This window comes from Centruroides vittatus, unplaced genomic scaffold (assembly GCF_030686945.1).
Source record: "Centruroides vittatus isolate TY-2023 unplaced genomic scaffold, ASM3068694v2 contig_941, whole genome shotgun sequence".
Lineage (NCBI taxonomy): Eukaryota > Metazoa > Arthropoda > Arachnida > Scorpiones > Buthidae > Centruroides > Centruroides vittatus.
Window position 1 is genome coordinate 1,373,784 of NW_027122625.1, and position 25,613 is coordinate 1,399,396.

General features: G+C 28.1%; 1 protein-coding gene across 2 annotated transcripts in view; it reads left to right on the forward strand.

Annotated features, from left to right (window-relative positions):
- Window positions 1-24,384, forward strand: part of LOC136984956 (mitogen-activated protein kinase-binding protein 1-like) — a 49,811-nt gene extending 25,427 nt beyond the window's left edge. Inside the window, exons 5-33 of one of the 2 annotated variants that reach the window (XM_067282103.1) lie at window positions 1,545-1,637; window positions 3,193-3,309; window positions 3,769-3,867; window positions 4,765-4,950; window positions 5,034-5,194; window positions 5,300-5,375; window positions 5,455-5,568; window positions 5,653-5,799; window positions 5,893-5,959; window positions 8,824-8,938; window positions 12,436-12,527; window positions 12,901-13,100; window positions 13,187-13,381; window positions 13,453-13,628; window positions 13,705-13,803; window positions 13,874-14,039; window positions 14,376-14,535; window positions 14,603-14,649; window positions 14,729-14,803; window positions 14,893-15,116; window positions 15,205-15,308; window positions 16,714-16,975; window positions 17,835-17,877; window positions 19,512-19,586; window positions 19,665-19,767; window positions 19,841-19,933; window positions 22,763-23,464; window positions 23,531-23,607; window positions 23,688-24,384. In XM_067282103.1, the coding sequence (XP_067138204.1) occupies window positions 1,545-1,637; window positions 3,193-3,309; window positions 3,769-3,867; window positions 4,765-4,950; window positions 5,034-5,194; window positions 5,300-5,375; window positions 5,455-5,568; window positions 5,653-5,799; window positions 5,893-5,959; window positions 8,824-8,938; window positions 12,436-12,527; window positions 12,901-13,100; window positions 13,187-13,381; window positions 13,453-13,628; window positions 13,705-13,803; window positions 13,874-14,039; window positions 14,376-14,535; window positions 14,603-14,649; window positions 14,729-14,803; window positions 14,893-15,116; window positions 15,205-15,308; window positions 16,714-16,975; window positions 17,835-17,877; window positions 19,512-19,586; window positions 19,665-19,767; window positions 19,841-19,933; window positions 22,763-23,464; window positions 23,531-23,607; window positions 23,688-24,005 (4,386 nt within the window). In that variant the 3' untranslated portion in view covers window positions 24,006-24,384. The remainder of the gene's footprint in view (window positions 1-1,544; window positions 1,638-3,192; window positions 3,310-3,768; window positions 3,868-4,764; window positions 4,951-5,033; window positions 5,195-5,299; window positions 5,376-5,454; window positions 5,569-5,652; window positions 5,800-5,892; window positions 5,960-8,823; window positions 8,939-12,435; window positions 12,528-12,900; window positions 13,101-13,186; window positions 13,382-13,452; window positions 13,629-13,704; window positions 13,804-13,873; window positions 14,040-14,375; window positions 14,536-14,602; window positions 14,650-14,728; window positions 14,804-14,892; window positions 15,117-15,204; window positions 15,309-16,713; window positions 16,976-17,834; window positions 17,878-19,511; window positions 19,587-19,664; window positions 19,768-19,840; window positions 19,934-22,762; window positions 23,465-23,530; window positions 23,608-23,687) is intronic. The other variant, XM_067282104.1, reaches the window with a different exon arrangement.
- Window positions 24,385-25,613: the final 1,229 nt, after the last annotated feature.

The following is a 25,613-nucleotide window of genomic DNA, read 5'->3' on the forward strand; positions in this document are numbered from 1 at the left end:
GAATCAAATAACACCGTAGGCACAAAAAACCTTTCACACACTATTTCTAGCAGACAAATTAATGAGCACAAACGTTTTCGGCCGTTTTAAAAGGCCTTCTTCAGGTGCACTGAGGACGGTTGGAAAGTCGGATAGCCAATGTTTACGTGACGTCATTGTTTATGAGGGGTTTCCTCTTACAAGTGACGTCTTAGCAGAGAAGGTTTAAACGAAATTGACCTTGGAAAATATTTTAAGATTAGCCAAGATGCGTGAACTATTGTCGAAGATATGCGAATCGTGAAAGGCGGAAAAAAGGAAATAGAAAGAAAAAGGAAAAAGAAACCTGATAAATTTAGAAACTGCACAAGAGAACGAAACGGACAAGGAGAGGGTGGACCGGCCTATTTAATTAAGGGGGTTATCGAGGAGTGACCGCCAGGCAGGGGAAAGCGAATCTGCATCCCTGCTGTTAATGCAGTTTCCTTTGAGGGATTCAGTAAAGATCTCTATAGCTTCGATTGTTCTAAGTTTGCTAGAGTCAAGAATAGGAACGTGCAGTTTCTAAATTTATCAGGTTTCTTTTTCCTTTTTCTTTCTATTTCCTTTTTTTCCGCCTTTCAGGATTCGCTTATCTTCGACAATAGTTCACGCATCTTGGCTAATCTTAAAATATTTTCCAAGGTCAATTTCGTTTAAACCTTCTCTGCTAAGATGTCACTTGTAAGAGGAAACCCCTCATAAACAATGACGTCACGTAAACATTGGCTATCCGACTTTCCAACCGTCCTCAGTGCACCTGAAGAAGGCCTTTTAAAACGGCCGAAAACGTTTGTGCTCATTAATTTGTCTGCTAGAAATAGTGTGTGAAAGGTTTTTTGTGCCTACGATTTTAAATTAGTTCTAGCTTTGTGTGCAGAGATCAAATAACACCTTTATACACGTCTTTATATATATACATATACAGGGTGGTAACATAAGTCTCTCTCTGGCCGTTTATTTCAGAAACTATGTACTACAGATCTTTTGCTAATGTGTATACTATGTTAGGCATGTGCTAAACAACAGCTCAAATTTCTGCACTTTCTGGACCCTTCAGTCTTCTGTTGGAGAAGGATGTTGTAATCTCAGCCTCTAATGAAAATACGGTGACATTGTCAATAATTACCTTCTAGTACTTTTTAGTAGAACTCTGTTAAGAAGTTCCTATATTAGAAGGTTTCCTGTGTAAGTCATTTAATTCCAAAAGTCTTAATTTTTTTTCTACTAAGAGAGATGTAAATTTTTCCTGTATAAAAATGTTCCCATTTAAGAAAGTTTCCTGCTTAAGTAGACTGAAATCCTTGTCTATTTAAGCAGTCTGTGACTGGAAAATTGACAAACTTAAGAAGTTTTTCAACTACATCCTATTGAAAATTTTATGTTCTGTTGAATCTCAAAAACAAAAAAAATACATCAGGAAATATATAAAATTTTGTATGATTTCACAATTTTTGTTTTAGATTTATTTTTACATATATAACAGAAATGTACTTAATTTTGAAGTTTTAACACTTTTCTTTTAGTGTGGTCATCAGCCACATGTTCGTGTATGGGATGTGCAAGACTGTAACCAAGTTGCAGAATTTTCTGGTCATAAATATGGAATTAATTGTGTTGTAAGTGTAGTTCTTCATATTTTAAACTAGAATATAAAGTAACAATATTTCAAAACTTATTTAATACCAACAAATTTAATTTTTATTTTATAAATTTGTCAGAATTTCACTTTGTTTTGTTTTTGATATAATATTAAATTATTTTAAACTGAATGCAAAAGATTTTTTGTAACAATTTTGAATAATAATAAATTTATCTATAAATTTAATTTGTTTTTTTAATTATATTACCGTTTAAAGAAAATTGTCAAATGAATTATTTTATGATTCCTTAACTTAATTATTAAAAGAAAATAAAACCTTTTTCTACATACCAGTAATATTTTTGAGTATATTTAGTCCCCTCTCTCAGAATTCTCAAAATAACTGTGAAAATATTATTCTTCAAATCATTGAAAGCTATTTCCATTTTAGTTTATATATTTTATAAGTTTGTAAAGCTAAAATTTTTTAGTGTAACGCTATATCTTATAGACAAAAAAAAAGTAGTGAGGGAGAAGTTCATAGCATTATCACTCCAAAGCAAAAAAATGCACAAGTGAAAATGGGAATCTTGCATACATAATAGAAAATATTGGTCTCTTAGATATCTAATACTTTTATATTTGTATTATAATTTTTAGATATACAGTGAAACCTCCATTAATGGACACTCCCGAACATCTGACACCTCTACTTAATAGACATTTTTACAGTCCCCACACCCTTCAAATGGGACATCTGTTATATTTACCTCTAAATAATGGATGCCGTCGTCCATAACCATCCTTATGAAAATGTCCTGCTTTCAATATTCTGAAAAAATTAATTATGTACAAAATATTTTAAAACAGAAACAAAGTTTTGCTTCAAATACTCTTTCAGATGACAAATTTTGACCATAGGTGTCAAATAATGACGGGCTTAAAATAAGAATAGGGGAGGAGTGCAGGTTATAAAAAGTTGAACAATATTTTTTTGTCTGTTAGAGAAGTTTAATCTGGTTAAGTTGTCAATCACCATTTATTATTATACATATTAACGTTATTAAACTACTTCTGTCTTATTGTCAGAATTAAGCTTATGATACCAAAAAACTATAAACTTTTCCAAAGTTATTTGTTCATTTCACAAAAATTATAGTATAGTAGTAATGAAAAAGAAACTTGAGATCATATATGCAAGAAAACTGAATATCTTCCCACACTTTAAAGTGATTGTCAAATTGTTTTCATAACACGTACTTTGAACTTTCACCAAATACTGTTGTCATAATCATTTTAACAGCTTTGTGGTGGCTAAAGTGAAATTTTTACTAAATCAGTTACCGAAAAAAGCAAAAATGTCTGACAAGTTACACCTACTTGATAACTATAAAGCAGACAAATCCCTGTATCGATTTTTATTAGTCGCTTAGATCATAAATGACATTACAAATGTAAAATTTGGAATATATTTGGCTTATTTTTATGTAATTAAAATACAATTTTTATGAATATTATATACTTGCAAATTTTATTTTTATACTCTTAACAACTGAAGTTGAATATGTATTTATTCATTGTTTTATGAATAGGCTTTTTCACCTAATTTGAAATATGTAGTATCTGTAGGAACCCAACATGACATGATTGTTAATGTATGGGAATGGAAATCAAATGTCAAGATAGCTTCAAATAAAGTTTCTTGTAAAGTAAGTATAAAAGTCTTTTTTAAAATTTAAATTATGATAGAATCTACTTGAATATGCTAATTTTTGCTTTTACATAATGGGTTTTAACTGTATTTTATTGCATTCTATAGCTTTTAATTATGGAGTACTGTTTTATTATAATAGAATTTCATTTTGAAATATGTAATCTATAAAAGATGAACTCTTAGTCACAGCTTAAAACTTATTGGTCTTTAAAAAGCATAATAGTAATATTTATTTTTTAAATATCAAATATTACCTGAAATTTCATAAAACTTGAAAAATGCTATACTGTTTAAATATATTTGCTAAATAAAATAACTTTAAACTATATATATTAAATATAGAAATTAATTTTTTCATATGAAATAAAAGAAATTCTATATTTTAATCTACTTTATCTAATTAAATAAATTTTGTGTGTTTGTCTGTAATTCAAATGAACTTATGTATTTTCAGGTTAAAGCCATATCATTTGCTTCAAGTGGAAATTACTTTGTAACAGTAGGAAACAGACATGTCAAATTTTGGTATTTAGAATATTCACGCTCAACAAAGGTATAAACATTACTATACTTTTAAATAATTTCTGAGTTAAAAGTTTGATGTTGTGTACAGTGGTGGATTACCCAGTAGATGCAGTAGATGTTGGGCCTCGTTGTCACAAGGGGCCTCAAAAACTACATAGCAAAAAGATAATATGCCTCTAAGACTTTAGTAAATGTTTGAGACATATATTACAAAGAAAAACCTATTCTTATTTAAGGATTTTATTTGTTAACAAAATTACACCTAGGGCCTCAAAGGAACATAATCTGCTACTGCCTACCAGAGTAAAAAATGTGTACCTAGAGTGCACACTATGGTGTAAGGGCAGTGAAAATATTTATAGGGGCCTCAAAATTGAATTGTGCCTGGGACCTCTCAAATGCCAAATCCACCACTGGTTGTTTAGGGTAATCAAAAAATGACTTTACATGTCTACACTTTAAAAACCAAAGCACTATCGAGTGTAATTTGAGAAAGTGTACAGTAGAGCATTATCCGAATCAATTGGGGACTGGGGTTGTTCGGAAAATCGATTTTTTGGATAACTGATTATGTATGAAAAATACATTATTAATATAGTATATTAATATATCCCATGTTGAAATTTTTCACTGTTGTGTGTCGCTTCGCGTTGAATTTTCCTCGATGTTAAGCCTAACGAAAATTTTTATAATAATTGTAATACCTAGCTTTAATCAAAACTAACCTTAATAAATCTGTATTTTACAAGATGCCATCTTGTAAAATATTGACTTATTCATTTAAATTTAAGAAAGGAAAGAAAATTTGTTCAGTAAACTGATTTCAGTGGAATAAAATAAACACGAAAAAATTTAATAATATATTTTTGAATTCATTGTTTATCATATAGACATAAATAATTTATTAATGTTCTTACTTTTATAGTATAAACTTGAACCAGTTCCACTAATGGGAAGATCAGCAATATTAGGAGATCAGAGAAATAATTATTTCTGTGATGTCTCATGTGGACGAAGCGAAATGGCAGATAGCACCTATGCAATTACTAAATCTGGATTATTATGTGAATTTAATAGTAGACGGTTACTTGACAAATGGGTTGAACTTAGGGTACATTTACATTTTTGATATATAAAATTATTTTTTCATATATATATATATCGTAATGTAAAATAATGATTTTAAATTTACAGACATCTAGTGCCAACTGTATATCTGTAGGAAAAGACTATATTTTTATAGGATGTGCCGAAGGAATTGTGAGATGCTTTAATCCTTTTAATCTTCAATTTTTATGTACTCTTCCTCGTCCTCATTATTTAGGAATAGATATTGATAAAGGATTGCACGGAAGGTAGCTTGTTTTGATATATTTAAGTTATAAAAGTGAAAAAAGGAAAAAGGATAATCTTTTTGGCAAATTAGTATATTAATTTAATTTATAATTTATTTTTAACAGACAATTAAATCCACCCGCATCTGGTGCAAGATTTCCCAATGCTATAGCAATTTCTTTGGATGAAAAAAATAAAAAGGTTTACATACTATAATTAAAGAATGCATTTTGTAAATTATATGTCATTTTATCTAAATTATTAAATTTTTTTTTTGTAGGTTACTTGTATATATAATGATCACAGCTTGTATATTTGGGATATAAAGGATATGAAAAAAATTGGGAAAATTCAATCATTTCTTTATCACAGCGCATGTATTTGGGGAGTAGAAGTAAGTGTAATTATTATTATTATTGATACTGTTTATTGATAATTTTATAAATTACAATGATTTAATTTATTATTGATATTTCAGACTTATCCAGATGTTTCCTCAACTTCCAAAAATGTTCTTCCCAAAGGAACATTTCTTACATGCTCTAGTGACGATACAATAAGAATATGGAATTTTGAAAATAATTTAAGTCCTGAAACGTTTTATCAACGTAATATTTATAGTTTTGTAAGTACAATAAAAATTTCAAATAAAAATGATAAATCCTATATTTGTTACAAAATCACTTAAAAAAATATTTTATATTTTAATTAAATACAGGATTTGCTTAAAATGATATATACAGATTTGGAATTAACATATTTATGTGATACAGATTTCAGTCCTTGTAAGTAAAATTTTAACAATTGTTGGATAAACTTTAAAATAAACTGTAGAAAATAGGTAATTAAATTGATATAAATTATATCTGTTTAATTCTGAACTAAATTTTTAAATTAATTAATAATTTTTATTAAATGACATCATATAAGTTTATTTGGGAAACATTATTTGAAATTGTAAAACAATCTACAGTCTGATATGTAAGAAAGGTAATTTTAATTTAATTTACTTTAATGCTTTGTCATAAATCTTCTAGAACAAAAAACATTTCTATCATTAGTCTTTATTAAGAAACTAATGGTAGCATTTGAGTGCTAAGAATTTGTACAAAACATTAAAATTAAGTATTTTAAATACAGGGAAAAGGTAAGATTTTAACACTATTTCAAATTTAGATTTTCTTTGCGATGACCTTATTACAATGTTATCTTGTGACAAAAACAGATTTGATCTAAATGATAAATATTAGGAATATTAATGATTATGAAATCTCAGCTGCATTTTAAATTAGAGATAATTCTTAATGAAACTAGCAAATTTTTTGTTAATTGGGCTGCAATTTGAAAAAAAATTGTAGACCTATAAATTCCCTCTGTCTGTTCATCTGTCCTTCCTTAATCTCAAGAATGGAGTTAGATAGATGAAAGCCAAGACAAGATATGGAAAGATTAGGGGCAGGAGACCCAATTAATTAGAATAGAGCATTGATTATCTGAATATCAATCAACTGAAACATCAGTTAACCGAAAGCGTTCCAGTTGGCTAATTCAAATTTCCACTAGTGCTGTGGCACTGCAATATTTGGCTATGTCTTGAGCTAGTCCAATATTATTTTTGTTAGTGTGTGTGTTTTAGCTGGCAGCACTGGTGTGACCATGAGAGGGTGCTTAAGGACGTGCCAGTATTTGAACGAGGCTTTTTCCCATTGCAAGTGGTGAGTTTTGCTTGCTTTGTGTGGTGTTTTCCTGAGGACTGTGTGTCAGGATGTGTGTCAGGCTGAATTGGAGTGTTTTTGATACTAGATTAACTTCTGAAATATAATTCTTTTTGTTTTTATATCTCTCAATTAGTGATGTAACAAATATTCGCTTACTACTCGGTATTCAGCCTATTTTTCGCTATTCAGCCGAATACCAAATATTTAATCACTGTTCGACCGAATAGCTGAAAACAGGAGTAAGAAATAACAAAAACACAGTAAATTAATCATTTTGGTAACTTTTATTAATACTGAACATTAAATTATAATTATTAAAGTTAATAAGAAATAGCATCTAACTCTAGTATTAAATTATTTTGTAATTAGATAATAATAATAGCCTTTATCTAGCCTGATATCTTGTGGTATTGATGGTGTGTAGGTTAGAATGTATTGGGCATTAATGTTATTGTTTAGTTAATTATGTTATATTCTTATTCGCGTATATTTTAATATTTTTTACGATATTTTAAAATGATTTACAAAACATTTTATTGAAACTTATCATATTTAATGAAAGAATTATTTATCTATTTCTAGAAGATGAGTAACTAATATATAATTTATTTTATATATAAAGCAAAGAATGAACATTTCTCATTATATACAAAAGATAACATTTGAAATCATGTTAATTTTAAAAATATTGACAAAAACAATAGCAACAAAATATCACAAAACTTCACAAATAGAAACCCTCCAATAATATATTTGAACTGTTCCACAACTGGGGAGAAACTAGACCATATGTCTGCACTAAAGTATATCCTTAGAGTACTATTCAGTCTACAAATACATAGTAAAAACAAAATTTTAGTGCCTAAAGAGTTAAAAAGATTGATTGCAAATAAAATAACTTATAACTTACATCTAAATACCAATAACTGTTGAATCATAACGGGCTATTTACAGCTATTACATAAATTATAAACCAATTTGGCACTAGAGGTAGACGTTAGGTGCCATCTCATATTAACTTTAATAATTATAATTTAATTAATTAATTTTAAATAATTTAGACCTACTGGAAGAAAAAATTGTAGTGACAGCAAGCCAATAGAGAGCAGGGTGCGTGATCCTTGCCATAATGCGGTTTGAATGCCAATTTTCATGTGTGTGTTAATTGAGCCGAATAATTTGGCTGATTATTCGGCTACGCTCCTGGCCAAATATACTATTCGTTACATCACTACTATCAATGTATTTATTTTGTTTGTGCAAAATAAAGAAATAATTTTTAATGATACAATAACCTTAATTATTATTTTAAAAAATTTTGTTAGGCTTAACATTGACAAAAATTCAACGCAAAGTGACACGTGACAAAGAAAAATTTCAATGTGGGATAGGTTAATATATTTTTTTGTACATGATCGGTTATCTGAACAACCCCAGTCCTGAATTGTTTCGGATAATCGATGCTCTACTGTATATAAAAACTTCTAATGCAAACCAGAAGTCATGTTATTTCAATTCAAAAATTTTTCCTTAAAGGAGTTACTTAGATGACTGCCATGACTATTGCTAACAGAAAAAGTATGATGTGCAAGGACATGACACTACTAATTTGAGATGGAGAGCATATATATTGAAAGAAATTTTAAAAAATATGATTAAAAATTGCAGCCTGGTATTGTGACAATATCACCATACCAGGCTGCAATTATTTATTGTGACAATGTCACAATAGATAATTGCTTGTTTTATTTTCCATACTTGTGCACTTACTTAATTTATATATGTAATTTTGTTAATAAATATCTGTAAACAATGTTTTAAATATATATACTATTAAAATAATTTTAATTATTAAGACATTTTAATGAATTTTGTTTATATTCATCAATTTATGAATCTTAATAATAGATTTGTAAAAATTCATTTTTTAGCTGGAAGCAATGATAAAGTTGATACAACATATGATGGAAAAAACGGCGTGAGATGTTTACGAATAAGTCCGGATGGACAACATTTGGCAGCTGGAGATCGTTCAGGAAATATAAGGTTTGTTGATTAATGGTATCTATTAGAATATAGATACCATTGTTTCTCAAAATGTATTTTATGATCCATTAATAATTAAGAAGTTAATGCTTTACGAAGCTGGTCATATTTGTTTTATTGAAAATTTATTATTCATTCTGTATTGAATATATTCTGAAAATTGTAAATTGTATACATTTTGCATTTAACTTATGTGATGTAGTCTAATTTAAAAAATTTAGAAGAAAAACAGTTCAACAAATATGACTAAAGAATAATTAGTATACATATATGGATGGTATCACTATTGGTAATTCTATTGGACCTAATTAGTGGAAATAAAGATGATGGAAATTGATAAAATTGATACTGATCCAAAAAAATACTGTAAGTAATAATCTACAAAATGCTGTTAGTTTAAATGAAATAACAGTGATAGAAAAGGGTAATGTTGTGTATAAATTTAATTGTAATTGCAATAATAGTTGTGTTTATATTGGAGAAACTAGTATAAAATTAAAAATTAGAATTGCAGAACACATGAGAGCTATAAAATATAATTATTATAACTCAGAAGTTGAGACACTGTAATGAAGAAGGCTGCACAATTAAGTTAAATGCTGTAAAAATTAGAGAAAAGAAAGCAATATATTTATGAGACATATAGAAATTAAAAAAAGCAAAGGACCATTAGACTCCATTAAACATTAAAATCCAGCAAAATTTAGAAATTTTACTATAAACTAATGTTTTCATCCATATATAAAGGACATTCTCATTTAACTTTAATTTTACTGTTCTGTACTATGTAATTAAACTTGAGGATGTCCATTATATACAGATGAAAATGTTAGTTTACATTAAAATTTCTACATTTTGCTGGAGTTTGTTGTTGGTGAGTGTTATTTTAAATGTAAATGCTAATAAGTATCATGCAGTTCGAATATTTTGCAACCCACAAAAAATAAATTATTTGGACAAGGAGCTGTTTGTGTTTAAAGACTGTGCTTACCAAGTTTTGTTTGAACTGGAGACCCGAATGTCTGACCCTTTGCTTGTTAGCAATAGGAATTGTTTTTGAATAAGTCTTTTAACGAATACAGGTATACCTCACCTTATGTTGGTAATTTGTTCCAAGAGAGGCAACTTAAGTCGAAAAATGATTTAAGTCAAATTTACTTGTTACTAGACTAAACCACAAATAACCATTCCCAGTTCTGTATTTTATGTATAAATACATTTTTAATAATATATGGTTAATAAGAATCTATTTTAAGCTTACAAACAAATAAATTTTAGTTTTTAATATAGTACAGGAAAAAAAGTAATCTAAATTTACAATACATGTGCACACATACTTGTAAATGTACATGTTTACAGTACATCATGGACTCTTTATTTGTGAATGTGGTTTGTTCTAAGACATTATAAAATAAAATGATTTTGTAAGGTTAAATAACAAATTAAAATTATTTTGCGATAGTAGAAAATAAACTCATTTATGTTAAATTTACCAATAAAGACCACTAAATAAGACAACAACATAGAGTCACAGATGTTTTCATATTTTGTTCTCTAGGATTTATGATGCACAGTATTGACATTCACTGTAAATGTACATATTTTAATATGATTTTATATACTTTTATTTTTATTTATTGTACAGTAACGTGATTTTATGTGCTTTTAATTCTTTTCTGGTAATATTATGACTTCAATATTTGTGGCAGACAGACGTAAAGTCAAATAAAAGACTTAAACTTGATTTTTGTTTTTTCACGTTTTTTTTTTTTTTTGGCAAATGACGTATAATCAAGAACGATTTAACTCGAAATGATGTAACCTGAGGTATACCTGTAATACCAAAAACACATTTGATCACAATGTTTAAACAGTATTTCACAAGTTCTGTACAGGGCTGTGGAGTCTGAAGGAATTTCTGGTCAGAGAAGTCGGAGTCGGGAAAAATGTGTCGACTCCAACTCCGGCATTTTAAATTTAATTTAGTTTTTTTTTTATTTAAATGAAAGAAAATTTATTTTTAATAACTTTTTAAAAAGTTTTTGTATTTTGTTATAATTTATTTATTTTAAATACAAAATGCAATGATTTAATTTATTAAATATGTATCAATAGTTTTTCTTTTTGTAGTATTTGTGTTTAGTAGTTAAATTATTTTGACTCAATTGAATTTTAATATTTTATATTCATTCCTTTATTATCCCTGCTCTAAATAAGTACTCTATTTTTTTGAATGAGCCAGACTAATTGATCAAAGTATATATTTTTTTTTTCTGAACAAGGGGCTAAGATAGCTAGATTGCACACTTTTCAGTTGGACTAACTTTTCTGGAAAGGTGAAATTGAAGTGCAAAAGCTGTAGAATAAAGATATGTAGATGTAGAATTTTATCACTCTCTCTTTTTCCTCTTACATTAATATTTATTTGTATAAAAAATATATATAAGTTAAATATTAAAAATACTAACTCTAAAAGTATTTGGGTAAACACCCCAGGCTCTTTTCAGAGTTAAGAGTAGGGTACTCCTTATGAGTGTTTCTGCCCCCCATAAAATGACTTGGTATTTAATTTTGTCGGAGTCGGCCTACTAAAATTATCAGGAGTTGGAGTTGAGTGTTTTTTTTACCGACTCTGCAGCCCTGGTTCTGCATGTCATAAGTTTTGTTTTAGTGTACTGAAAGAAGATCAAAGTGAAAAATAGTCACCCAAAAAATTCTCCAGATTTTCTGTTGGTTGATAAAAAAATTTTCCAATCTAGAAACACCAGGTGGCATTGCATAAAATTGCCTTCAGTTCTCAATGTCATTTTTTTCTTTTCTGCCTGAACTTATCGCATGACGTCACAAAATCGCTAGGTGTGGGGTGCATGGGACTACCATTGCATGGGAGCTGGACTTCTGCTGTTTTTCCTGAAGTGTGATTTGTGATTCAATTTCATGCTGATTGTTGAAACAAGCAGATTAGTGTTTTTATCACCACTTGCTATCACCAGTATTATATTTTTATTAGCACTTAATAAAAATATCACCAAGTGGCAATTTTGGCACTATGCAGCACAATTCTTGTTATAGTATATATTAAAAAATATGTAGAAGAGACTGAAATGTCTTCATTTTTGAATCACCAGGAACAACAGTCTTCCATTGCAGAGATGACCTTTTATTAGAGGCTATGCCTGTGCAAAAATATGCAAAACAGCTTAAAAGTTTACCAGTGACAAGCCAATAAAAATAAATAAATTAAATTAATTAATTAAATAAAAAATATGCAATGTTTTTTTTAACTGTTTTGCATAGTTTAGAAGCATAGCCTTTAATAAAAAGTCTTCCCTGCAATGGAAGACTGTTGTTTCTGGTGATTCAACATGGCAAAAATGAAGACATTCTAGTCTCTTTTATGTATTTTTTTTTTAAGTGTAAATTTGTCAGCCATTTAAAGAAAAATATATAATGTACACTATAAGTGCTTAAATGTGTTGATGTTTTATTTTTTGTAGAATATATGATTTGCAACAAATGGAAGAATTATGTAAAATTGAAGCTCATGATGCAGAAGTCTTGTGTTTGGAATATTCAAAGCCATTTGGAAGTAAGTTTTATTTAAGTAACAAAAACAAGAAAAATAATCAGATTAATTTATGAATTAGAAATTTGTAAAATAAAATTTGTAAAATTTGAAAAATAAAGTAAAATTTGTTTATTTTTGGTCGCATGTTCCCCTATCCCTATTTACTCTATGTTAAAATGACTTCATCTAGCACTTTTTCGACTAGGAACTAGGAATTTTGCATCCCCTACGTTAAGCAGGGTCTTACTGTATTTAAATTGAAAAAAGAATAGCTTATTTTTAATGAATAGCTTTGCATAATCTAATAAAAAAAATATTTAAATATTTGACGTATTAAAAACATTAATAAAACAGAAAATCAAACCAATTCTGTTATTTTTATTTTCATCAAAAGCAGATTGCAGATATCTTGCTTCAGCAAGTAGGGATCGTTTGATTCACGTATTTGACGTCAATCAAGATTACGGTTTTCAGCAGACATTAGACGACCATTCATCGTCCATTACTGCAGTACGTTTCGTTCAGAATCACAGCCAGTTACAAATGATATCGTGTGCCGCAGACAAGTCAATTATATTCAGACGAGCTCAATTTGTAAGTTCTATAAGTCCATTCTATTTATTAGTATAGCATCAATAAATGAATATGTTTAATAATTGCATACAAAATGTTTTATTTAGACACCTCAGTTAAATTTTGTGAGAGAACATCATGTCGTTGGAAAAACTACTCTCTACGACATGGAAGTCGACTCGCAACAACGTCATGTTCTAACTGCATGCCAAGATCGAAATATTCGCGTTTATAACGTCAACGGTGGAAAACACACTCGGTGCTTTCGTGGTTCTCAGGGAGAAGATGGTACTTTAATTAAGGTAAGGTTAAATATTAATTTATATTGCATTATGAATTTACTTTTGATTGAAAAAAAATTTGTTTACTGCAGGTAGTTTTAGATCCATCTGGAATGTATCTTGCTACCAGTTGTACAGATAAATGTCTATATATTTATGACTTTTTTAGTGGAGAATGTTTAGCATCTATGTTCGGTCATTCTGAACTAGTCACAGGATTGAAATTCACAAATTGCGGAAGATATCTTATTTCGGTTTCTGGAGACGGGTAATGACTTCTTAACACAATTGCAATAAGTTTATACATAATGAATTTTATGGTACATTATAAATAAATTTTGTAGGTGCATTTTTTTATGGAAGCTACCAATAGAATTAACTCAAGCAATGCAGAGTAGGCAGATGTGTATCGATTCTTTACCTAATTTATCACAAGATAATAAGTAAGTATTTAATTTTGTGACAAAATAAAGTTTGTTTTATTCAACAAATAACGAATTTTAATACATTCAGTCGAAAAACTGCCATCGCAATAACAAAACCGGTGCAAGTGGTTGAGAAATTAGATGAAAAAAGTGAAGTTCCTTTCTTACCTTCTCAATTGATTGAGCCAAATGATGAATTTTCTCCTAAGTACAGATTTAGCATGGGCCAGTTACCTTCATGGGCAAAAAAACAGGTTTGTATCTTAATTATTACTTGTATATTTTGAAAAATTAATTTAGAACAAATTAACTTTAAATTTTTTAAGTTAAATACTCAATAGAAATGTGTATTAACATTATAATTTAATATTTTTTGAGGTCTTGTTTTCAGTTTATAATATTATTAAATACTTACATATTTACTCTGAGACATCAAATATTCTAGTAAAGATCTTTTAGGTAGTTATTACTAATCTTACAGTTGATTCATTAATAAAATCTACATAATAAAAGACAATAAAAACAAATTTATTGAAATATATTTAATAAGAAAATATATCTTTAATTTCTTAAACATCTCAATTTTTTAGATGTTGGATGAATCAAAAAATGATGTATCAAAATCAGATCAGCAGTCTCAACAGATACTACAGCCCAGAGGAAGATGGGCACAGAGATTAGATGAAGGAGGTTTAGTTGTTCGTTCTTATCTAAATTCAGATTCTGTCATACCGTATCCGAATATTCAAGGTACGCTATAATTATAACAATTTAATATACCAGATATTCCATTTCAACTTAAAATTATGACTTTCAGAAAACTCTCAAGTGGAAAATACGGATTTTAATGAAGATACAAATCAGGTTTGTCATTAAAAATTTAGGTTAAACAAATTTACGTAAACTATTTTCTTGAAATTAATTGTATTGAATTTTTATTTAGTATTTAAATGATGATGATAATTTCTGTGTTTGTCCCGAAAGTATCGAAGAAATACAAATGGAAAAGTTTCCACAAGTAAAATTTTAAAATTTAATTTTGCATTTTAGAAAAATTTAAGTTACGAATTTCAATTAAAGTAACTAATTATTAAATATTATTTTCAGATATCCAACGGACATGTTAATTTATATCATGATCAAAATAAACATCATTCTTCTCATGAGAAACAAGAATTGCACACTTCTCGTGTGCAAACTGATTCAAGTAGTACTAGTAGTTTACAATTGGAGGATGTGGAAGCCGAAGATGAAAGGTCGGATGCCGAAATTCTGGACGGAGATGAAATTTTATATTATCCCGAATCATATAATTCAGAAATGAATGATAGGTAATGCAATTTTAATCAAATATACAATAATAATTATCGTCAAAATAACAAGTATTATTTTTACTAAAATATATTTTAATTGAACTAGCTCCTTTAGAATATGTGCAACAAACAGTGAACAAATGCATTTGAAAGATCAAAAGAAGTTGGAGAAACTGACTGTTATACCAAATATAAATATAAATATTCAAGGTAATTATTAAAAACTACTATAATTTTATTTTGTAAACATTGTGAAAAACAAAGATACAAATTAAAATTTTAATTCAATAAATTATTCTAATCGTTTTAAAGATACAAAAATATTGATATGATGTACATATATCACCCAATAAACTTTACTGATCGAACAAACAGTCTATATTAATTAAAGCCATTTAATAAGATATTAACCAATTTAGCTAGAAATAGAGTTAAGCTGCCATTCTTTGTCGAAAGAATTAAATTGAATTAGAATATTCTGGAAGGAAAGATTGGCCTGGAGCTCAACTTGAATCTACAGCTCCTGCTTAGTGCACGTGTATTGCCAGTTATGCTACGTGGACTTAAAAATATTACAGTAAATAAATTCAGGTTAGAATTAAGGCATATGTAATTAGCATCAAAGCATTTATAATATAATTTCTAAAATCTGTGAATGTTCCGACATTAATTTGACATTGATAAAATATACTTTCATTAAAAATATTTATAAAGTTTTCATTACTAATTTAATTTAATTTGATTGTTTCTGTCATGTATTCAATATTTATGTGTAGTACTTGCAATAAACTTTTTATATATAAGTATACAAAACAGTAAAGCTTGATTTGGTAACCAATCATATCTGAACACCATTGTTTTCAAGTTAGAATTAAGCTGATTTTATTTGAATTGCAGAAATTGATTTAAAAGTAGGCAGTTCTTTTGTATTAAGATTATTAATTTTGAATTGAAGTAAATTTTAAAATGTTAACATTTATATATTTTTGTGTGATTAAAGTACATTTGAAAATTAGATTTCAAATTCAGTTTTTTTTAATCTGATATTCATCATATAATTAATTTAACTCAATACAGATATGCAGCTAAATTTTCATATAGTCCACAAATGAATTTCTGAAAATTACCTTCTTAAACTTTCATTATATTTGATGTAATAAAATCATATATCCATTTTAGAACGAAATGTGGAGCAACAATGCTAAACTACTCAAATGACACTTTGAATTATTTTAATTTTCAAGGTGTAAATTTTAGTTAAAATTACCACAAATATGAATAATAGTGAAAAACTTAGGTTTTAGTTGCCATTATTTATGTAAAATCAGTATTGCTCTAATTCCTAAAAATTATATACATATATCCTTGGATTAAAATAAATAAAAACAACTACAATTTTATTAATTTAAATTATTTTGCAAGGAATGAGATACTATTTCTTACACAATAGACACTCATTAATTCAAACTCAGAGGGATGGTCTAAACAGCTTGAATTAAAAGATAACCATTTCTACACGCTACAGAACAAAAAAAAAGATTTTAAAGTTTTGAAATGTTTTAATTTTTTTACTCAGTATAATAATAATACTTTTTTTTTTATAATAAAAAAAAAGAACCTGAAACACACAGCGACGAAGATGAACCAAGTACTCCGGTCGATAACGATAGAACATTTGCTATTTTAAATATGAGCACGGAAAATTTAGATAAACTTGGACAGAGAGAACAATTCATGAAAAGTAATTATGAAAGTTTAGAAAAGAATTCGGATTCAGATACCGAAAGAGACTTTGATGAGAAAAGTCACTCTCTTCTGCCAAGATACAGTATTTCTGCTAGATTTTTAGCAAAATCTCTACAAACTATTCCTAGAAGGCGAGTATATTTTTAATTATTTAATTTTTCTTTTCAAATAGTATTATAAGCTTTTTAAAGAATAGGCCTATTGGTTGTAATAAATTTTTAAATTTCATTGTTGAAAGATTGGCCTTTTAGAGGAAACTGCAATTAATGAACTCATTTTAGACTATTTTGTAATGGAAAAATAGTTATTTTCTTAATTTCTTGCTTAAAAATGTCTTAATAATTGCATTAAAACCTTAGGATCATGTCTACTTTCTGGCAACAGGATTGATTTAAAGTTCTTATAACTGACAAATTATACTTCAGTATATCATGATATGCTAGGGTTATTATGATTATAATAAAGCAGTAAATTCTTGTATGCTGGCAGTAAATATAACAAGTTTCTTACGAATGTTGTGGAAGCAAACTGTTATTGATCTGTATGGAATTTTAAATACTAGGTGTCATAACTGTACTTATCTCAATACATAGTTGTATTTGATTTCTACATGTTTTAAGATTATTTCATTAATAGCCCATTATAATTTATGAGCATTATAATATGAGCTTCTGATGTCATTAATTATAACAAGTTGAGTCAAATTCAGGACAGATTATTAATCAGGTGTAAAAATATTTTAATATTGAATATATCCTTTGCAGTGTACTGGCCATTATTAATTGTAAATTAGTCTTAATCAATAGCAAATCAATTAGTTTTTCAATGGTCAGCATTTTCAATGTAACTCTTACAATTTTTTTGTATTTTATTTGGCCACGTAGATTTTTAAATCATATTTTGGAAATGGATTTAGGTAATTTAATTAATTTTACATTTAATAACTTTACATAAATTCCATGTAATGTAATGTATTGTTTTTTTAAACAGATCTAATGATATGAATTCCAGTCAATCACACTTAGAACATCAGGTATGATAGATATCTAAGATTGTATATTATGTTTTATAATATAAAGTAGACTAGTGTTTTTCAATTGCTAGTTCACAAAAAAATTTTACTGGTTCATAGAAAAGTATTTGACCTTACTAAAGGTGGTGCAGTTGATAATGAGTGACATTTAAGTAATAATTTAGAGTTAATATACAGTACATAACAGAATATACATAGTAACTCTAGTAAATAATCATAATAAATAGTTGCATATACTTACTTGGTTCACATAAAATTATCCATGATTTTATCAGTCTGTGATGAGAAAAAGGTTGAATAACATTGCAGTAGACCCCAATTTAATGGAGAAAAATTTAAAACATTTTTTAAATTCACAAATAGAGATGCTCTAAAATGCTTGAGTCAGTTAGTATAAATTTACAATGTACATTATATTATTATTTTATTTATACTTACACATGACTATAACATTTTAAGTTTGTTAATGTTTTCAAAGCTCATTTGATTTAATGGACTCTTAGCAATAGTGGACATACCTTCTTCAAATTAGTCCATTAAATCAAGGGTCTACTGTGATTAAAATTTGTCAATAAATAATGAATTCAATATATGTAAGTTAGTTTATTAAGATTTAATTTTTAAAATGCTGTAATCTGAACTGTTTTCTTTGCTTAACTTCCCTTTTGTTAAACTGTGCAACTGATTTTGATATGCACTTTATTTATGATCAAAAATTAAATAAAATATTCTCTTTAATATGACCCAAATTTCATGTTAAGCATTAATTTAATTTATATTTTATAAAGATATACTCAAGAACTTAAATATAAAATTGTTTACGGGCAAAAAGTCTTTTGAAATGTACTAAAAATGTACCAATTTTTATTGGAATTTAGTGATATTTAAAACAAAAACAATCTCAAGCTTATTCTTAACAGTTTATTACAATAAGTTTATTTTTATATAATAACGCTTAATATGAAATGTACATTTTCATTACTGGTTACGGCATATTAAAGAAAATGGAATTTATACACAATTTCTAATAGCGTGTACTATATTAACTTATTTGTTGCATTATAGATTATAAAAATAACACTTATTAATGATGTCATTAATATAATTGGGAGCTTGTGATGTTTACTATTAAGCTATAGATAAATAAGTAGGTTCCTGCAGTGTCTTAATGTCACTTGAGAAAATTGGTTAGGCTGAATACAAGTTGGAAATTTTTCCATGAGAAATAATGGAAAAATTTCTCAATATTTGATTATTTTCAGGAATGTATTAGATTTGGATAATGGGGTGTATAAGTAATAAGAAATGCATTTGAAATTTAGATATAGATTGTGAAATTTTTTTCTTAATGGTGCTCTTAGATACATTTAATATTGCTTAATAATTATCTGAATTAAACATAGTGAATTTGTAAAATCTCTATTGCAACTAATTACACAAAAATATATCAAATTTGTTTAGAATTTTACTCTGTAATTATGTTGATAATCGTCAGTTTAATTACTATCATCATCTACTAAATATTAGCCAAATTTAATTTGCTAAGCTTAGTAGATGACAATGTAAGTATATTTATGCATTGTATCTGGCAAGTTAATATTTAATAATAATGTTGTATTTATTTTTATTGCTAGAGTAATTTGTTATCATCAAAGAAACGAGAAGAATTAAATAAGGCACTTGGAGAAGCTAGAAAGAAATTAGAAACGGTAAAAAATTAAAAATTGTTGAAGTTTTTGCATTAATTTGTAATATAAATTTGTTTCAAAATTGGTTTCAAATTTCAGCTGGGATGGAGAGGAGGATTAAGTTCAAGCAAAAGTATTAGCGATCTTCATAACATTCCTAATAAAGAATTACATTTTTCTGTTTTTTCTAAAGAGAGAAAAGGCAAGTTTCAAATTTTATTTAAAAAGAAAAAAACAAAGCCTGTTGTTCTTAATAATTTATTTTAAATATACAGAAGGGTTGAAAGGGGATATTCGGAGAGCTTCCTCTCTTAATGATCTTTCTATTATTTCTTCATCAAGAATTCTTCCCACATCTCCATTAAAAAGTAAGTAGAATTTAGAAAATATCTTTTAAAATCATAAGTTACTTTTAATCATTCATTTAAATATTTGCTATTCAATCTTTTAGAATGTATTTCAAAATTTAATTCTTAAAAAGTAAATTACAATTTCCATTTCTGTTTTACTTCTGAGGTTTTGCTTTTCAACAAAAAAGTAAATGATAAATTTGGCTTACTAATATAAAACTAATCTATAGAAAAAAGAAAGATTATTGGATATTTTCAATTAAACTGACTAAGAGGCCCACTTCAGAAAACTAAACTGGTTTAATCTGATAAAATTTTAATGGCCAACAGTTGAATAATTCATATGGATCATCAACCTTATTTCTGTAGGCACACAAAATCTTTTGTAATTTTAAAATTGCTTTACTCTGCATGCTGTAATCTAGTAAATTCTGTTATTTATATTGAAGATGATTAAATTACAATACTGTCCCGGTGAATTGAAAAATAAATTATTTTAAAGCAGTTGTTTCCAACCACTTTCATCAAATCGAAGAATAATCAGTATTAAAAGCAATTTATAAAATAACAAATCCCTACAGCAAAAACTTTGATTAACCTTTGAGGGTTAGCAACATATTACACGAAATAAACGACACTGTAATATTTTAATCCAAATAATTGGTATTTTGCTATTATGCTTTGACATCATATTATATCCATTTATAAGTGAATTTCTAATTTTTACTTCCTAGCTGTTGTAGAATATAACATAGGGAATGTATAGTGATCAGCCGAATTTTAACCTCCCCAAATTTTTGTTTCTCATTATTCTTACATTCAAAGAGCCAAAACTGTAAACAAAAAAGAAGCCTCCTTACAAAAATCTAAATACATAGTTTTGAAACCTGGCAGAGTTATTTCTGTGTATGGGGCATTAATGCTGTTTTTTTTTATAGTTAAAGGTCAAGAGGGGTCATGTTATATCTTAAGTAGGGTCAGATTTATTGAAAATTTTAGTTGTTATTGGCATTTACAATTATTTTATAAACTCATCTCTTATCCTCAAAATGAGCCTTTTGTCTTTTTATAATAATTAATAACATGAAACCTATTTTTAAATAAAACCTTATGGAAGATGGTGCCACGTACAATTTTAATTCTATGCTAATTTGTCTTAGTTAGCTTTTCAAACTTAAATAGAGAAATTTGTTGTAATTTAACAAAATTACTCCTCTTAAGCTTTCATTATTTTATGTTGATCTTCCTTTCTTCTGTCCTTAATCTCTTGTTCAAGTACTGGGAAGTTGAGCAAAAATCTTTGCCAGCTTTTTGTACTAAGAACTAATATGTTGCAGGATGTAATTCATTGCAGAACCTCATAGGTTAAGGATAAAGAGAAAGTTGTGAATCTGAATCATTAGTAATTTATTATTTATAAAATAAACATTACAAATAAGCCAGCTATTTTTTTAAGTGCATGTTTAATGTAATAGTATCATTTATCTAAGATTATAATATAATCATTTTGTAACATGTATAAAAGTTCTTTATCTCTTTGTCAATGGTCTTCAAGCTTTTCCACAAGTTTTTTTCTTTTATGAGCTTAATTGTCTTCTTTTCTCTTACATGCCACAAGTTTCTTATGTTGGAAAGATGCATTCCTTTAGATATATTTTTTTTCCAACAGAACCCACTTAGGCAAATACTGAATGTACAGATTTCTTGTTGTAGATTCTCAATAAGGCATATTTTATAGAGAAGGCTCTTCCAGAATCAGCATTTCCATGAGACTGTGTTAGGATTTTTCTTATAAATTCCACCAGTACTTTACTCACTAGGGTTCTTTCTAGAAGCTTTGTTAGATGTTGAATTCTTTCATTAACTTCTTGACATTGCTAGATTTGCAAAGTTCTTCATAATCTGTTTTTATAGCATCAGTTCTCACTGTTTGAACTTATTTCTTTTTTTTTTTTTTTTTGCAACAAAATCTTCCAAAACCACAACACACACGCGATGTTTGTAATTTAGGGCTTATCGTAACTTCTGGAGAAAAGCAAATAGCACCTTTCACAGTTTTGCTGTACAGTGGGCATTTCTCTATAATCTTTGAGCAAAAAGATAACTAGAATTTTTTTGCAAGTTTTTCTTAACTTCTGGATTTGTTTCCTTCAATCTCTTGTATGCATTTCCAGCAATGAACTGGCAAATTAAATTGTGTCAGTAACTTTTTGTTGATTACAAAACATGTATCTAACTCTTTTTATTTTTTGTCTAAAGTATTTTTACTCAAAATTAAGTAGTTTTAAGCATCGGTAGACATCCTATTTACTTCACTTAGATTAATAAATTTATTAAGTTTTTCACTAATGTAAAAAGTAGCGTGCTACAAGCATGAAAAGATTGGTGATGCCTGTCAGAGAAGTTACCTCTCAAAGCAACAATTATCAGATGTAATTTTGAATTGTCATGAAATCAAAACTAGAAGTTCCTGTTTAAAAGGATGTTAGTTGTAAATAAAAATTGCTAAGAAAAAACAAAAAGATTAAGAAAATTAGATGATAGTCCTCGCCTGTGCATTCTTATCTCTAACTCCAGTCAGATCTTCAATTAAATTTGTAATGCAAAGATAAGATTTAAAAACTTTTTAAATTGTGTTTTCATAATATATCTTTCCCAATTTCTAATTTAATGATTTATCATATTTTTGTATGAATTTCAAATTCTATAAACTTAACAGCTGTTTCATACTTCATGCTTTATATTTTAATTAAATCTATCTAAACCAAAAGTAAGACCAAAGTAATAATATTATTGAAAAAATATTTTAGACTGTGATGTATTTAATTATTATTTTCCGTCTTGTAGCTCCTAAAATATCTGCACCGTTGTGGGACCAAATGGATACTAAAACAACCGAAGAAATCTCCAAACCTCATAATCAAAGAAAAAAAGTGAAATCAATGCAAACTGTCACCACTACTATTTCAAACAAAAAATTGTCAAGAAGTGCAAGTATGAGTTCTCTCCAACCCCTTTCTCCAAAATTGCAACCTGTGGGATCAAAAACATATATGAGAGAAAAAGTCATATCAAGGACTAATTATAATCCATTAGTTAGAGCATCATCATCATCCAACATAATCACTTCAATCAAAGTCAATTCTTCCACCTTCCCATCTAATAAATGTGTCAGTAATTTAAATATTTCCAAATCATCATCGGATTCTTCCTCTTCGGATAATTCTCCGATAGAGGTTAAAAGAAGTCTTCCTCCCACCCCTTCGCCCTTACCTCGACAGAAAAGCCTCGCGATTGGAGAAGTAACCAAAAATAAGCTCCCTTCCAGGGAAACCAAATATGCAAATAGTGGTATATTATCCCATTCAAAAAGCGAATGGGATATAACCAAAGCTCATCAAGAAAGAAGGCATTCCTCGGGAAGACTAATTCTCGACAAGTTAGACGTTTCCAATAGGAAAAAGCAGACGATTAACAATGTTACGGATAGCAACTACGCAAGGAATAATTCAGCAACAGTGCGATCATTAGATGTTTCATCCGTACCGTGTAAGTATACTTTATAACCATTTAAATTAAATTTGAATTTTTTTTAAAAATAAATTTACGTCTTAGTGACACAAGAATTGTGTGAGAAAATAGCGGAGGAACTGAAAGAAGTAACAATGTACTCCATGCAAGTATTCCAGAGGGTAAGGCATTTGAACTATCATTAACCTAATATATTTTAATATACATAAAAATAAAAAAATAATCTGTTTTCTTCCTCCAGTTATCTATGGATACTACTATTTCTTCGAGTGAAAAGTCGGCCATGACCACTATTCTGGCACAGGGAGTGTGGCAAGCTCAGCAGAATCTACGACCCGCCGTTCCTCCCTTTCCGATGTGGTCATCGTCCTCAAAAACGCTAGAATTAAGCTATCAGAATTCCTATAGAACTTCTAGTCAAAGTTCGGACGAAAGACTAAGTAGTCCGGCAATTCAGCAGGAGCCGTTTAATGCTATTCTCCTGTTACAAGAGTACTCTGATAAACTCCTCAGTTTGGTCGAGCAACGAATCGGCAACAGTGGCCAGAAATCTAGTTAATGGAAATATATTACGTTATTATTATTTTTTGTTTAGATTTTCTTCACAAGATGATATGTAAGGCCATTTTGTTTCAATTGTGATGTTGGGTAAGTTATCCATCTCCTATTTCTCTCTGTGATTTGAACATTTGAGTATGATCATGTTACCCACAATTAGTGATATTTAATTCAAACATTCCTCCTTTTACTTTGGGAAAATTATATTCAACTTTCTCCAGAATTGAAAAACAGTATTTGTTTGAGGTAATTATACAAAAGTGCCAATATTACTTTTTGGACAGAAAGTATGTACATAGATTTGTAACAAAATGTGTCTTCTTTTTTCAATATTGTAGAAATTCTGTAGTTGATTGACAATAAAATATTTTTGAAATGTATTTCTATTCTCAAATATTGTATACCCAATTCTGTTTTTATGTTGTGGTAGAGTACATTCCAAAAATACCCATTTGGAAGACTGGTTCCAGATTTCAATTGTGCTTTCCGATTTATCCACAAATTTTAAAATTTTGATGAATAATATTTTATTATTAGACCTTTTAAATTAAACAATGTACAAAAACTATTCCATATTGAAATAAACCCAATCATACATGTTACAAACAAACCATCAAACTTTGAATTCAGTTTTTTTGCCTGTTTTAATTGCAGAATAAAGTTGGAACGAGTGACCATTGCTACACACATTCAAATGTTGTAAAAAAAACAGTCATCTTAAATATTACTTGAGTGTATGTAGCAGCAGTTTTCTAGCAAAGGATTTTTTCTGTTTATTTTAGAATTAAAATTGAATGGAGATTTTTAAGTTCCAGATCGTGAGCACACTTGCATACAGTCATAAATAAAAGATTAAACAACAAAAAATTAGCAATGAAACAATATTTAAGGTTTATCATTTCTGTAAAATAGAACAAATCAAAAAGTCTGACAACTATATATTACTCCTACTCTCAATGAATAGACCAATATTAGGCAACAAAGATTATCGACAAATAATAGTAATGATCACTATATTCCACTCAACTGTCTGACAAAACTCAATGAAATATTTAAAATAATCGAACATTGGCAACATTTAACTCCATATATCCTTTTACTGGGAGATTTTAACGCAAGAATCGCTGAAATGACAGATTCATATTATAATGGTCCTAATTATCAAATACAAAATATCAGACGATCCAAAGATAATACTACTAATAAGCTAGGAATAAACTTAATAAAAATAATAAAAGACCATAAACTGTACATTTTAAATGGACGTCTCAAACCTGATTATCCAGCCGAATTTAGTTGTATTGAATATAATGGCAAATCCACCATAGACTTAACAATATGTACTGAATACATGTTAGATTGTTGTATAGATTTCGCCATAACTACGCAAGACACATCGGACCACTTTCCAACCATATCAAAATTTCTATTATCCTCAGAAAATTCATCAACTAAGGAGTGCAATAAACAAACGAGAATCTACTACAAAATGTCGAAATACTCCAATGAAATCGAAAATAGATTCAACAATATTCCAGAAATAACAAATTTGAATTCTGATATAATATATAACCAAATAATTCAGATAATGAACGATTATATTCAAATT